Source organism: Thamnophis sirtalis, unplaced genomic scaffold (genome assembly GCF_051295495.1).
Source record: "Thamnophis sirtalis isolate CommonGarterSnake01/CBP01778 unplaced genomic scaffold, rThaSir2_p1.2 scaffold_12, whole genome shotgun sequence".
NCBI classification, from domain to species: domain Eukaryota; kingdom Metazoa; phylum Chordata; class Lepidosauria; order Squamata; family Natricidae; genus Thamnophis; species Thamnophis sirtalis.
Window position 1 is genome coordinate 22,812,414 of NW_028261392.1, and position 14,880 is coordinate 22,827,293.

The 14,880-nt window shown below is 39.8% G+C and overlaps 1 protein-coding gene across 1 annotated transcript in view; it reads right to left on the minus strand.

Annotated features, from left to right (window-relative positions):
• Positions 1–14,880, minus strand: part of ABCC4 (ATP binding cassette subfamily C member 4 (PEL blood group)) — a 199,853-nt gene that overhangs the window by 108,026 nt on the left and 76,947 nt on the right. Inside the window, exons 16-19 of the mRNA XM_087726242.1 lie at positions 14,187–14,327; positions 8,450–8,487; positions 6,760–6,860; positions 2,218–2,364 (exon numbers count right to left, since the gene is read on the minus strand). Coding sequence (XP_087582368.1) covers positions 2,218–2,364; positions 6,760–6,860; positions 8,450–8,487; positions 14,187–14,327 — 427 coding nt within the window. The remainder of the gene's footprint in view (positions 1–2,217; positions 2,365–6,759; positions 6,861–8,449; positions 8,488–14,186; positions 14,328–14,880) is intronic.

Below are 14,880 nucleotides of genomic sequence, written 5' to 3' on the forward strand. Positions count from 1 at the left end.
CTACTTTCACTGTGCAATGAATGAAACATTAACCAACAGTCTTGGTGAATGTCAGAAATACTTTTTGGCTTGGTTTTATGGTCATTAGTAAGCCTTTAATATTTTTCTTCTCTTCCAAGTTCTTTTTGTGAGTCACAGAACTCAATGGAGGAAGGAGACAACTCTTGATAGAGAAAGAGGCTTTTAAGGAAGTGGAAGTTACCTTATCTACAAAGAAGGTGAGGAAAGATCTCAACTTATTAAGAGCTGTCTGCTATTAGTCATCTTCCCCTCAATGGTAGTCAGATGAGTTATCCTTGCTATGTACACTCTGGGTTCAGGCAGTCTAAGATTTGTAAGCCTCCTTCATGCCATGGCTTCATTTGCTGCTTTGAAACCAGTCTTTAACCAGACTTAAAATTGAATTATAATTTAAAGGAAACATATGTGAATTAAGACATACTGTTCAGGGGTGGGCTTCAAAAACTGTAGCAATGGGTTCGCTGTCCCATTGTTGGGTAGGTATGTCCATGGTAGGCATGGCCTAGTTGGGTTCCTGCACCACGGGGAGGGGGGGCATTTTTTGCCCTCTCCAGGCTCTGGAGGTTTTCCTCGAGCCTCCAGGAGGGCGAAAACTGCTTCCCCCGGGCTCCGGAGGCTGGAAACAGGCCCATTTCCAGACTTCCAGAACCTCCAGTAGGCCTGTTTTCCTCCCTCCCAGAGCCTTCATGTGGGGCCTGCACTTTCTTGGCATGATTAAGGGACCACAAGGAGACTCCTGGGATGGGCAGGGCAGGGTGGGAGGGGAGGAACAGAGCGGGGTGGACATGGCTAGCCAGGAGTGGAATTTGGGGGTTTGCTGAACAGGGCACACTCCTAGCTAGAGGATTGTCGTGCGAACCCCCACCAGCCCACCCCTGGATACTGTACATATCTAGATTTAGTGCATACAAGAGCTGAAATACACTGTCCTTTTTATACTTATGCTACCACACTGCTAGCTGTAATTAAGTTTTGATTTTCTAGTGCAACTACCTTGAGGTCATTTTCTCTAAAAATGTTAGGTGCTAATATTTCCAGACAAATAAGTGAGAAAAATGGAATTTGGTTACTATTATTCAAACTGATGTCACGGTTTAAGAAAAAAAAACACTTAAATCCTAAGTGTGCTCCCTCTCTGGCAATTTGGACAATGTGATTTCTAGGCCTGCTTTATGAACAAACTCAGCTGGGTAACCCTGGAAAAGTCCGTCTCTCTCAGTTCAAAGGAGGAGGCAATGGCAAACCGCTTCTGAAATCTTGCCCAGAAAACTACAGGGAATTTGTCCAGGCAGTCAATACACTCACAAACACATATATAGAAAAAGTAAAAGAATAAGTCAACAAAAATGCTCAGTGGAATACAACCACCTCACTTTGAGGAACAAGGTATGGCTCTTTGTTACTTTGGAACAAAGATGGTTAAAGAAAGACATGATTGAGTTTTATAAAATTATTCATAGCCTAAAATCATAGGACTCTTGTTATATTACGATGTTTTCTGGCTAGCAGTTTAAAAGCTCCTGTTACTAACTTTGTGTGGTTTTAGAAAATTTCCATAGAATCACTACAGCACAAAGATGAATCCAGTATAGAACTTAATTACATAATTTTTTTCTGCCATTTTGTTTTACATTACTAGTCAGTTAAATCAAAACCAATACAAAATGAGGACCCAGATCGCTGGGGGAAATATGCTGACTCATAAACCGCTCACAGAGTGCTGTAACACCCTGTGAAGTGGTATATAACTCTAAGTGCTACTGTGTTTCCCCAAAAATAAGACAGGGTCTTATATTCCCCCCCCCCGAAATAAGCACCTGGCATTATTTTCAGGGAGGTCTTAGTATTTTTGAGGTGCAGGAGGCAGCGAGCACGGTCACCTCATGGCTGCTGCTGTGTTGCAATATTTTGGGGAGGGCTTATTTTCAGGGGAGGGCTTATTTTAGCACGTGCTCAAAAGCCCGATTGGGCTTATTATCCGGGTAGGTCTTATTTTCAGGGAAAGAGAGTATTGCTATACATCAAAAGTGACATCTACAGCCTACCAACAATGATGTCAAAAGGATAACATACATGCAATAATGTCATTGTTCAAATGGTGTGATGACATTCTTGAATCACATATCATCTGCTTCTTCTTGTCCATCCCTAGAATAATCAGCAGTATTCCACTATTGTAAAATGATAGCAACTTACCAATAGGGTTTCTGTCAAAAAACAGCACTGGAGTTCTCAAAACCGACTGAAACATTTTATTATGTAAAGTCCGAGCTGCGTTAACCAAAATGTGAAACATAAGTAGGCTCCTCAGTATACTGAAAAGTATCGTAGCGACAGTTAAACCTGTATTTAAATGAAGGGCAGAATTACCTAAGGTAATTTCAAGAATTATTGACAAACATTTTTTTTTAAAAAAAAACCATGCATCACAAGGATAGTAGTTCGACAGTAATTTATTTAACATCAAATACTGTTAATTTAACAAACCTTCTGCGACAAGAAAATTAATAATTCTGCATACATTTCCTACAAGTTATTTGCCTCTAGCTAGGTAACTGAGGTGCATGTTGACAAAACAAGAAGCGCAAATAGCTTTTTGTATAAGCCCATGATCTGACTTAAGTTCATCATTAAAGTAAATCATTATTTATTTATTTATTGTTTGTTTGTTTGTTTGTTTGTTTGATGTATGTGGTGCTCATCTTGTCTGGAGGTGAGTCTGGGAGGCTCTTCCTTACACTTTTCCCTAAAGAAAGTTCAGGGACATGGTGGCTCAGTGGCTAAGATGTTGAGTGTGTCGATCAGAAGGTCGACAGTTCAGCAGTTCAGATCCCTAGCGCCACGTAACGGAGTGAGCTTCCATTACTTGTCCCAGCTTCTGCCAACCTAGCAGTTTGAAAGCATGTAAAAATGCTAATTAAAAAATTGGGACCACCTTGGTGGGAAGGAAACAGAGTTCTATGCGCCTTCGGGATTTAGTCATGGCAGCCACATGCAACGGAGACATCTTCGGACAGCGCTGGCTGTGTTTGGCTTTGAAAAGGAGATGAGCACCACCCCCTAGAGTCAGGAACAACTAGCACATCTGTTCGAGGTGAACCTTTACTTTTATATATAAAATGATAGAGGTGTATTCATGGACCTACATTTGACTGACACATGATTAACAAAGGATCCAGCCAAACATTTTAGGCTTGTATGTTGTTCTTTGTTGTTCTTTGTTTTTAAATATTTTTTAAAAAGTTTTTTTTTAATGTTTTAACAATTTAAATATTTTAACAATTGTAAGCTGCCCAGAGGCGCTGGGGATTGGTCAGCATATACTGTAAATTTAATAAATTATCATTATATACACAACAATATGAATTCATAGCTGCCAGTTCTTTGGCTGGTATTGGGCTTTGTGGGGATTAGATATTGTAATAATTACTAATATTAGAATTCTATGAGAACTGACCACAGTACTGTAGTAGAATAGGATGAACAACCTTTCTGTGGGGATGTCCTTTCATTTTATTTTTCACTTTTTTGCGTATGGCAGAGATATCAAGCCCAGTGAGACTCTGAGCAGATAGATCTGTTTTCTCAGTCTGCTGTGGGGCATGCTTTGGAGATGGGAGTTGTAAAGGAGTTAAATGAGTCTATTAAAATACAATTTCTTGCAATAAATGTCTTGTTTTAGGGAAAACAATGTACAGCTAAAAATGGACGATTTGCCCCAGATTTCAACAGGGTTGCTCTGGCATTACAAAATGACTATGGGGCCATCTATATTCTGCAGAATGCTTATCCCTGGCATACACAGTGGTTCCTTAAGAGTCCAATGAAAGGATAGACGAGCCACGGTGGCGCAGTGGTTAGAGTGCAGTACTGTAGGCTACTTCTGCTGGCTGCCTGCAATTTGACAGTTCAAATCTCACCAGGCTCAAGTTGACTCAGTCTTCCATCCTTCCGAGGTGACCCAAATTGTTGGGGGAAATATGCTGACTCTGTAAACCGCTTAGAGAGGCCTGTAAAGCTACTGTAACTCTAAGTGCTATTGCTGCCATTGCTATAAACAGATATTCTTTATTATAGACACTGATTAATCAACATATAAACAGCAAAGCACGGAGAACAATAAGATAACACATATTCTAACAATAACTCCTTAAACCCTGATTTGATTTTATAAACCTTATTTAAATTTAAAAAGTGCTTGAAGGCAAACATTTTTTAAAGTCTGAGTTCTGGAAATTCTAATATGCATTTAAAATGGCTGAATGTTATTTTATGCATTAACAACAGGCTGGTGACAGACACACAGATCCTGCTGGTCATTAAGTGGATTTAGTGTAGCATGTTTAGAGCAGTTAAGAATTAGTAGCAGGAAGAGGACAAGAATATTTGAATATGAGTAACCAATTTCTTAGTACGGTTGAAGTGATCATTCTCAGTTTTATAGCTTGTGGTTTCTTAATTTGTTACAATATGGAAAGAAAATATATCCAGCTTTTAAGGGTAGGAGCTTCTAAAAGCAAAAAATGATTCAAGCATAGCCAAATGAAGACCAATTTCAAATTTCCTGTGAATCTGTTCATAATAATAAAAATGTGGCTGGGATAATCCATTTGGAGAGGTAAAGCTTATGATTTTTCAAATATTAAATTTTTATTCATCTTCCAGTTCTGTTATTCCTGAAGTGACTATGCTCTCCCAGTGATTATATGGTACAGTTTTTAATTGTTTTAATTGTCTATTGTTTGAGGAGTCCTTAGTGCTCTCTGAGCTTCGTTGTTTTCTTGAAGACATTTCATTACCCAAACTAGGTAACATCATTAGTGCTAATGTTTGCATGATTATTATTACTTTTGGTTTCCTGATATTGTTTGTGTTTTAATCAGAGGTGGGTTCCTACCAGTTCGCACCTATTCGGTAGAACCGGTTCGTCAAATCTACCGAACTGGTTAGAAGAGGTTCCACCAGTGGACCCGGAAAGCAGGCCACACCTACAGAAGAGGTTCCAAAAATTTTTGAAACCCACCACTGGTCCTTGGATATGATTATTCTACACTATCATGCTCATATTTATAAAACTCAGTGCCTCTGTGAAAGGTAAGGATGACTACTGCGTTTGTGGTGCAATCAGAACATTGCGTGTGTTGAAGTTATTTTAACACAAACCAAAGATGCCTTTTAAAAAACAAGTTTACATCATATTCTTATGCATGCCAGTGCTGTGTGTGAGGTAATTTAAGGTGGTTCTGACAAGTGTCGTCAGCATCTTCCTATCCGGTCACATGGGTGGCAAGCCACTCCCACCCGGTCACATGGGCGGCAAGCCACTCCCATAAAGGAGGCCACACCCACAGAGTAGGTTCAAACAATTTTTGAAACCCACCACTGGTTTTAACCATGTAAACTACCCAGAGTAACATATTGACGGCTATATAAATTCAATCAATAAATCAATTGCTTTCAAAATTCAGACTATAAATTAAGTCTCTACCCATCTGATGACTATTTTTAAAGAGGTAGCATTAGCAATAGCAATAGCAATAGCAGTTAGACTTATATACCACTTCATGGGGCTTTCAGCCCTCTCTAAATGGTTTACAGAGTCAGCATATTGCCCCCACAGTCTGGGTCCTCATTTCACCCACCTCGGAAGGATGGAAGGCTGAGTCAACCTTGAGCCGGTGAGATTTGAACCACCGAACTGCAGATAGCAGTCAGCTGAAGTGGCCTGCAGTACTGCACTCTAACCACTGCGCCACCTCGGCTCTGTATTGATCTAATCTAATCTAATTAATAATCAAAGAAGAAAACAGCATCTTCTTAATCTATAATTATATATATACTACTAACCCCCTTACGTGTATTTGTTTGTAATCTTCAAATGGTACATCCTAGGACAGCCATTTTTGAACCAAGGGACGCCAAATGATGTAACTTACAGAATTCCAGGAGCCATTTCACCCCTGGGAGTGAAAAATGGGAAAGGTGTGGCTATCTCAGTGTTGCTGTGTTGCCACTGCTTCAACACAGGTACATTGTTACAGTCAGAGCCAAGTGATCATCATCTATGTTCCCTAATAACTTCCCACAAGTCAATGGGGAAGCCGGCAGGAAATGTAAACTGGATTGTTGATTGCCAATGCTCTCTGCCAACGTCTCACAAAGTCTTTGCTTATGAGAAGCTGGCAGGGAGCATCAGCAATGGGGAAGTTGGTAGGAAAGGTTGCAAATCTCTCCTACCCTGAAGTTCTCCAGCCTCTCTTTGACACTCCACACACCCTTCCTGACCAGCACCACATCACCACAGTCCAACATTCAAGGCACTTCTTGCACATACTCATGTACCTTCCCAATTTCTGCAACCTGCACTTGCACACCTGGGCCTGGCTGACACCCTTCCTGATCTGCACCACACTCCTGCATACAATTCCTGTCAGCACCACCCAAGATGGAGGATGCAAGAGGCGGGGTGCAGTTCAAGCAGTGTGGACAGGGTGCATGAGAGATGCCACATAGTTCAAGGAAGATGCATGGAGATTGTGGAGTTGTACACTAGGGGTTGGGAAGAATATGTGGGGTATACCAGCACAACTTACATGATAAGGAAATATTGCTAGAACAATGATCCAATAGGAGATAGGTTATCTAGTAACATTTTAAAGTTATTTTTTAAAAACCCTCATATTTTAGGATCAAGGTATAGACTTTTGCAAATTATAGTGATATTTTAAATGTTTTTACCTGCATATATTCCTAAATACCAGGGAAGATCCAGATTTTCTGTGATATTTTGCCCACCATATTCCATTCTAGTGACATTTAGCATTACTTGCTGGTTTGCCCTGTGGACACATGGAAAGAAGGTATTTCAAACAAGTTTGCAAGCACATGAGAATATATTGCTTGGAATAAATCTCTGGTCTCTCTCTAAATTTCAGAAAAGTTTAGCAAATGTTCCCAAACAGCTCACATTGAAATGCATAGTCCTTCAAGTGTAGTCTGTAATTTCTGAAATAAAAAAAACATATGTGGACTTCTGCTATTATATGTTAAATAAGGAAGAGGAAAATCAATGCAAAGGTACCGCCTGCTTTGGCAATGTTATGTGTTTCATAACATTTAATTTTGCCCCGGAAATAAATAGTAAAAATCAGGGTTTGTTCCAAATGATGTTGTAATTTAATAGAACATTTGCATTACCTTTCAACAAATGTATGGTAGCATAGAGCATAGAAATATAATACAGTTAACAACACCATTTTCACATAGAATATAGCGTAGAGTTTAAAGTGCTAAAAAATTTAATTCTATCCCAATCTGGGATCTAAAAGTTTTTTAAATAAATGTCGAGGCTCTTCTCTACTTGGATTGTTTCAAAGCTGGGATACCCCGTGATATATTAGAACACACAGCCTCCATGAACAAAATTTGTGAATGTGAGGTTTCTTTTATAAACTGCATAATTTATTCACTGTAAATTCATTTAATTGAATCAATGGCATATAGTCAAAAAGAAATTAAGGTAAATGTAATCCATTTCATTAAAAGATGCATGTTAAAAGGATACTTTGAAGATCTTTGAAGATTTTATACTGGTACAGTGTTGCATTTGTCACAAACAATTTCATTTACTGAATTTCTCTTACTTTGTTTTGTTGTTTCAATTGTATTTTTTTAACTTTGAATGTGTACTTTATTCATACACTATTTCAAAAAATTGTCGATTGTATATGATATTTTTAAATCTTGGGTTAAAAATTGTCTTCCATTAAACCCTCTGTCATTTTATTAAGATTAATATTGATATATCTATTGAAACAGAAGAAGGGCTTTCAAAAGTGTAAATTATACACTAGAAAAATCATAGCTAGTAAAATAGTAGTCTCTGCTTTGTTTAACAGTAAGTGGACCAAGTGGCTTTTTATTATCAGACAAACTTGTTGATACAGTTTAATACTGATTGATTTGCTAGAAGTCTCATGTGGTCATTAAATACTGTGAAAAAATCATAGTTTATCTGGATGATCTCACATAATTCATCCAAGAAGTGGCTTTCTGGCTAATTGCTATTTTGTACAATGCTTTATTTTATTTTCTACTAATGAGCTGCACATTTTTATATTTTTGAGGGAGAGAGAATTTAGGAATATTTTTAATGGAAGATGGTAAAAACAATGCACAAAATAAAAATGAAATAATGGTTTTGGGGTGGAGTAAAGAGAAAGGGTCAATGCATTTTTTTATAAATTCAAACTATGCTTACCCAAAAATACTATAAATTAATACGAAGAATTGCTGTATGGATTTCCAAAGAATAAAAGTATTTTTGTCCTGTTTTCTAAAAGAACATGGATCAAAATTCCTGATTTATTCATTTGCCGCATTTTTAAAAGTGAACATTTAGATGATTTATATAGAAACAATCACTCACCAATAAGAAAGCCACCAATCCTGAAGCACATAAGTAACCTAAAACAGTTAAAACAATTCTTTTAGAATGTATTTTGGATTATTTGATGCCTTGTGGTTTAAATTCAAAGCATGTTTCAAGTATTATAAACTATACTTGAGCCTTTTCTTTTTAGATGTACATAGTATACAAAAATAAATACATATTGTATTTTTCGGAGTATAAGATGCATCTTCCCCCCCCCAAAAAAGAGGGTGAAAATCTGGGTGTGTCTTATACACTGAATACAGCATTTTTGGCCTACCAAAACTCTGCCCCTTTGCAACAATGGATGTGCAGAGAGTTTGGGAGGGTTGCAAAGTGCTCCTGGGGGCTGGGGAGAGCAAAAACGAGTGAAAAACAGGCCATATTTTGCTTGTTTTTGCCCCCCCCCCCCCACAAGCTGCCAGGAGCACTCTAAGAGCCTCCCAAAGCTTTGCATGCCCTTTATTTTTGAAAAAAATGAGGCGTGCAGAGGCTTTGGGAGGCTTGCAGAGTGCAAAAACTTTTTTTAAAATTTACCTCTTCAAAATCATGGTGCGTCTTATACTCCGGTGCATCTTATAGTCAAAAAATATGGTACATGCACATATTTATGCACAAAAATTTTAGATTCGCCTAGTCCAGGGGTTCCCAAACAGGGGTACTCGCACCTCCTAAGGGTACGAGACAATATTCCAGGGGATGCAAAAACTTGGGTTTGGAAGTTTCAAAATTATAGTGTATATTATAATTATATGCATATAATTATTTATTTTTAAAGGGGTGCAAGAATATATCAGAAGTGTTCTAAGGGTGTGGGGTATAGAAAAGTTTGGGGATCCCTGTTCTAGTAAAATTGTGTTTTTGTTAATAAGTGAACAGAAGCAACTGTTCATGGTGTGAAGTTAACCACAATACCCAAAGGTGCTTTTTTAAAAAGGCAACTGGATTTTCTTTGTTTTTGCTTGAAGAAGTTTCACTTGTCATCCAAGAAGCTTCTTCGATTCTGAAGAGAACCGAAGTAGTTTCTTGGATGAGAAGCGTAACATCTTCAAGCAAAAACAAAAGAATTCCAGTTGCCTTTTGAAAAAGCACCTTTGGAACAACCATGACCTGGATGACAGAGTATGTCCATAGACATACATATTTTTGTGGCCTCCACCCTCTGTTTTAGGTTATTAGAGTTAGTATTAAGAATTTTGTAGAGAGATTTTAATGTTTCACTATTATGGTTCAGTATTGTGATATCAATACTAGCTTTGTGCTATTTTTGTCTTTCATAAGATTCAATGTTATTATTAAAATACCTTGTGCTAATCTAAGACCCAAATAAAGATTTGATGGATTGATACCTCCAAATCAATCTTGAATAAAAGTAAAGATTTGGGAATGGCTTTCACAGTGCTCACCACCTGAATATTACTAAACATATACAGAGAAGTCTCAAACATGCAGTAAAACAGCACAACCTTCTGAAGGGCTTCCAAACTTCTGCTCTTGACACATTCACTGTTCTTACTCTCAATATGTGCACAGTTGCACATTCAGAGTAACTGTGCATTCAGATTTGTGGGAAAAATGTATTTAAGTTTGTGCAATGTTGTATCAACTTCCATTCATTAGGGATTACCGTATTTTTCAGAGTATAAGACGCACCTTTTCCCTTCAAAATAGAGGATGAAAATCTGGGTGCATTTTATACACTGAATACAGCATTTTTGGCCTCCTGAAACCCTGCCCCCTTTGCAAAAATGGCCATGCATAGCTTTTAGGAGGCTTCCAGGGTGCTCCTGGGGACTGGGGAGGGCAAAAATGAGCAAAAAAGGGACCATTTTTGGTTCATTTTTGCCTGACCCTCAGCCCCCAGGAGCACTCTATAAGCCTCCTAAAGGCTATGCATGCCTTTTATTGACAAAAAATGGAGCCGTTTTCACAAATAATGGGTCGTTTTTGGGAGGTCTTCAGAGTGCAAAAACTTTATTTTTTAATTTGCCTCTTCAAAATCTTGGTGCGTCTTATACTCTGAAAAATATAGTAATTAAAACATAGAATTTGACCTGGATTGCCTTAAAAAATTGATATATTTTAACTGCATATACTAGAAATGCATCAAAAAGCATTCTAGTTTCTCAGACATCCTAGACCAAGGGTGTCAAACTCAAGGCCCATGGTCAGATACAATCCGGGGGGTGTTTAAATCAGTCCCGTGGGGCCAGGCCGGAAATATCAAAGGACTTGCCTGTGATACCTCTATAAGCCAAAACGGGCTTTGTGGGCCCCCTGCAGCTTGTTGTCAGCCTCCATGGCGTCCTGCAGTACCCTAACCCTAACCCTCGGAAGGCCTCTGCACGGCCTGTTTTTGGCTGGCAGAGTACTGCAGGACACCGTGGATGCCGAAAACGGGCTGCAGGGAGCCACAGCCCCCTGCGCCCCGTTTTGGCCCACAGGATGCTTCAGGAGGTGTCCATCCCATCTCCCCCCTCCAGCCAGCCTGCGGAATACTACAATGCTAATCTGGCCCTTGAAGAAATCCAGTTTGACACCGCTGTCCTACACTGTCAACTTTATTTTATTTTCACTTCGGCTCCACTCAATGTTCTGAACAGTCTTTTTTTTTTCCAAGCAGACCAGCCATCTTTTACGAATTAAGAATTAGCAGGATCCCACTATCTTTCTTTCAATATAGGTCAACAGCCAAGAAACCCATAGCAGCCCTGAAAAGAAAATGATTATCTGCTTCTATTTTTATCTCATACGATAATGTAACGCCTTAAAGAGATTGCTCCTTGCCATGTATCTTATTCAAGAATAGAAGATTAGTTGATAATCCTCACAATTCTCAGAATCCAGGCACAGCATTTTCTTAGCCACATTGCCTCACTCACTGTGGTTGGGACTATTCCTTTCTCAAAATGGTATTAAGCTTTTTGAAGCTTCCTCTTTCAGCTAGTGGTAGGAGTAGTACAAACAAAAATATAAGCTAAGTAACAGTAAGCCAAGCTAAGCATCTTATCTGCAATCGTCCACCACAATAACTGAAAGTTACCATCAACTATTAGGTTTAGGTTTTATTAGGTTTTATGACTACATGGTAGAATGGACACATCAGTTACATATTGTAGGAGTTGAGACATCCAAATAAAGAAATCTCAAGAATGCCTAGTAAAAAAATATTTTCAGTTTGGCATCAAGCAGTTATCAGCACTATCTAAAAACTAAAATGGAATAAATTCTAAAGCAGAGGTTCTCAACGGTATTGCACATATTATAGAAGGGAATTAGAAATAGCCATGGTGGGACTCAGAATAAAGTTGAATTGAGCCTTAAATTTCCAGGTTGGCACCCTGAAAAGGTAATGCTGCTAAGGAAATATTGGTGTTTTTCACTATTGTAGTCATTTCATTTCATTTTTCATTTTAATTTATTTGTATGCCGCCCTTTTCCCTGAAAGGGACTCAGGGCGGCTCACAACTCAAGGGAGGGGAAAAACAAACAAAGTTACAAAAACATAAAAACCATACATAGTTAAAAAAACACAACAATCATACCATTCGAAGTGGGGCAGCAAGTCTTTAGCCCCAGGCCTGTCGGAACAGCCAGGTTTTAAGGGCTATGCGGAAGGCCTGGAGGGTGGTGAGGGTACGAATCTCCACGGGGAGTTCGTTCCAGAGGGTCGGAGCAGCCACAGAGAAGGCCCTCCTCCGGGTAGTCGCCAGTCGACATTGGCCGGCAGATGGAATTCGGAGGAGGCCTAGTCTGTGGGAACTAATTGGTCTAGTGGAGGTAATTGGCAGTAGGTGGTCTCTCAAGTACCCAGATCCAATACCATGAAGGGCTTTGTAGGTGACAACTAGCACCTTGAAGCGTACCCGGAGATCAACAGGCAGCCAGTGCAGCTTGCGGAGGATAGGTGTTACGTGGGTGAACCGAGGCGCACCCACGATCACTCACGCGGCTGCATTCTGGACAAGCTGAAGTCGCCGAATACTCTTCAAGGGCAGCCCCATGTAGAGCACGTTGCAGTACTCCAGTCTAGAGGTCACAAGGGCACGAGTGACTGTTGTGAGAGCCTCCCGGTTCAGGTAGGGGCGCAACTGGTGCACCAGGCGAACCTGGGCAAATGCCCCCCTGGTCACAGCTGACAAATGATGTTCAAAAGTCAGCTGTGGGTCCAGGAGGACTCCCAAGTTGCGGACCCTATCTGAGGGGCGTACTGTTTGACCCCCCAGCCTGAGAGGTGGAACACTTGGCCAATTAGTAGGAGGGAAGCACAGCAGCCACTCGGTCTTATCTGGATTGAGTACAAGCTTGTTAACCCCCATCCAGTCCCTAACAGCCTCGAGGCCCTGGCACATCACGTCCATCGCTTCATTGAGTTGGCACGGGGCGGACAGATACAACTGTGTATCGTCCGCATACTGGTGGTATTTTATCCCGTGCCGTCGAATGATCTCACCCAGCGGTTTCATGTAGATATTAAAGAGGAGGGGGGATAGGACCGAACCCTGCGGCACCCCATACGTTAGGGGCCTAGGGGTCGATCTCTGCCCTCCGACCAACACCGACTGCGACCTGTCCGAGAGGTAAGAGGAGAACCACCATAAGACAGTGCCTCCCACCCCCACCTCCCGCAGTCGTCGCAGAAGGATACCATGGTCGATGGTATCGAAAGCCACAGAGAGGTCAAGGAGTACTAGGATGGAGGCATGGCCTCCATCCCTAGCTCTCCAAAGATCATCGATCAATGCGACCAAAGCGGTTTCCGTGCTGTAGCCAGGCCTGAAACCCGACTGGAAGGGATCTAGATAACTGGTTTCCTCCAAGGACCGCTGGAACTGAAAGGCCACCACCTTCTCAACAACCTTCCCCACAAAGGGGAGGTTGGAGACTGGACGATAGTTGTTTAGGACGGCTGGATCCAAAGATGGTTTCTTCAGGAGGGGTCTCACCACTGCCGCCTTTAATGCGGGGGGAAAGACCCCCCCCCCGAAGGGAGGCGGCAACAACCGCCTGGATCCAGCCCCGTGTCACCTCCCTGCTGTTAACAACCAGCCAGGAGGGGCACGGGTCCAGTACACATGTGGAGGCACTTACAGCTCTCATGGCCTTGTCCACGTCATCAGGGGTAACAGCTTGTAGTGCAAAAATGGTAATACAATTCCTTGAATTTAGTTACGTATGACTAAGTTTACTCATTATTATTTTTAATTTCACTGTATTATTTCCAGGTCTGTGGAAGAGACTGAAGTTGTGGAAGCTTTAGCCTCTCAATATCTCACAAAGATACCAAGACCTGGATTGGAATGGAAAGCCAAGTTCATATCCCTAACATCCTACTATAGTCCAGAAGTAAACAATTCATAATATTTAAATGTTAATTTATGCTAATTATATATATTTTAAAAGGTATTTCCCTATAAACAGAAAATCCTACTGCAATGTTTGAAATACTAATTTCAATAAACTGTTTTCTTTTTATAATCAAATTGTATGGAGTGTTTTCTTTTGAAATTACGTGCGAAAAGGAACAGATCGATCACTGCTTCATCCTTGCAGTAAATGAATCTCAAGCTGATTTACAATCTGACCACTTTATTTCAAAGAGGAGAATATCTCTTATATGCATTAAATCTTGCTACTTCGCTTCATACAAACAGAATAGGAAAGTGTATATGCTAAACTATTAAAAACAATTATCAGTAATATTTTCCTTTTTGATCCCCCCCAAAAAACTTACCTGTGCCAAAATATTGAGAACTAAAAGTATAAAAGTTACAAAATAATTTGCACCAGCAGAAAAATACTTCTTATAAATGGTAAGGCCAATTTTTCCTTCTGATCGACTTTCTTCTGGCAGTGCTGTTAAGAGTGGTCCCATCTACAGTACAATGGAAGTGAAAATTAAGGAAAAGGATTTTGTTAAGATTAATTTCTACGTTCCCCAATTGAGGAAATAATGCATCTAGGTTAATTTAAAAGATCAACATTTGATGTAGGCTACCAATTACACAATTTAAGATGATTCTTTTACATTATTTTCTTGATTATTATTTTGATAAGGTAAAATAAAATACCACATGTTTATTCATATTACAAATCACTTATGCATATCTGCATATTACATTGCAAATATGCACAAATTGCATATTATTCATGCATATTTGCATATTGCAAATTCTGTGAATGTTACAGTAAATTTGATATAGTTCAGAAGATGTCCTGCTTATTATGAAAAGAGAGGACAAATCGTTCATACTTTTCATTCATTCTTCTCAATCATTACTGTGATGTACCGTATTTTCACGACCATAAGGCACACCGGATTATAAGCCGCAGTATCAGTTAACGTTAATTTTTCAAACTTTTTCCATATATAAAGCGCACCGGGTTATAAGCCGCACGTTTTTTTTGCAACATTTCCCCCCCCTGCC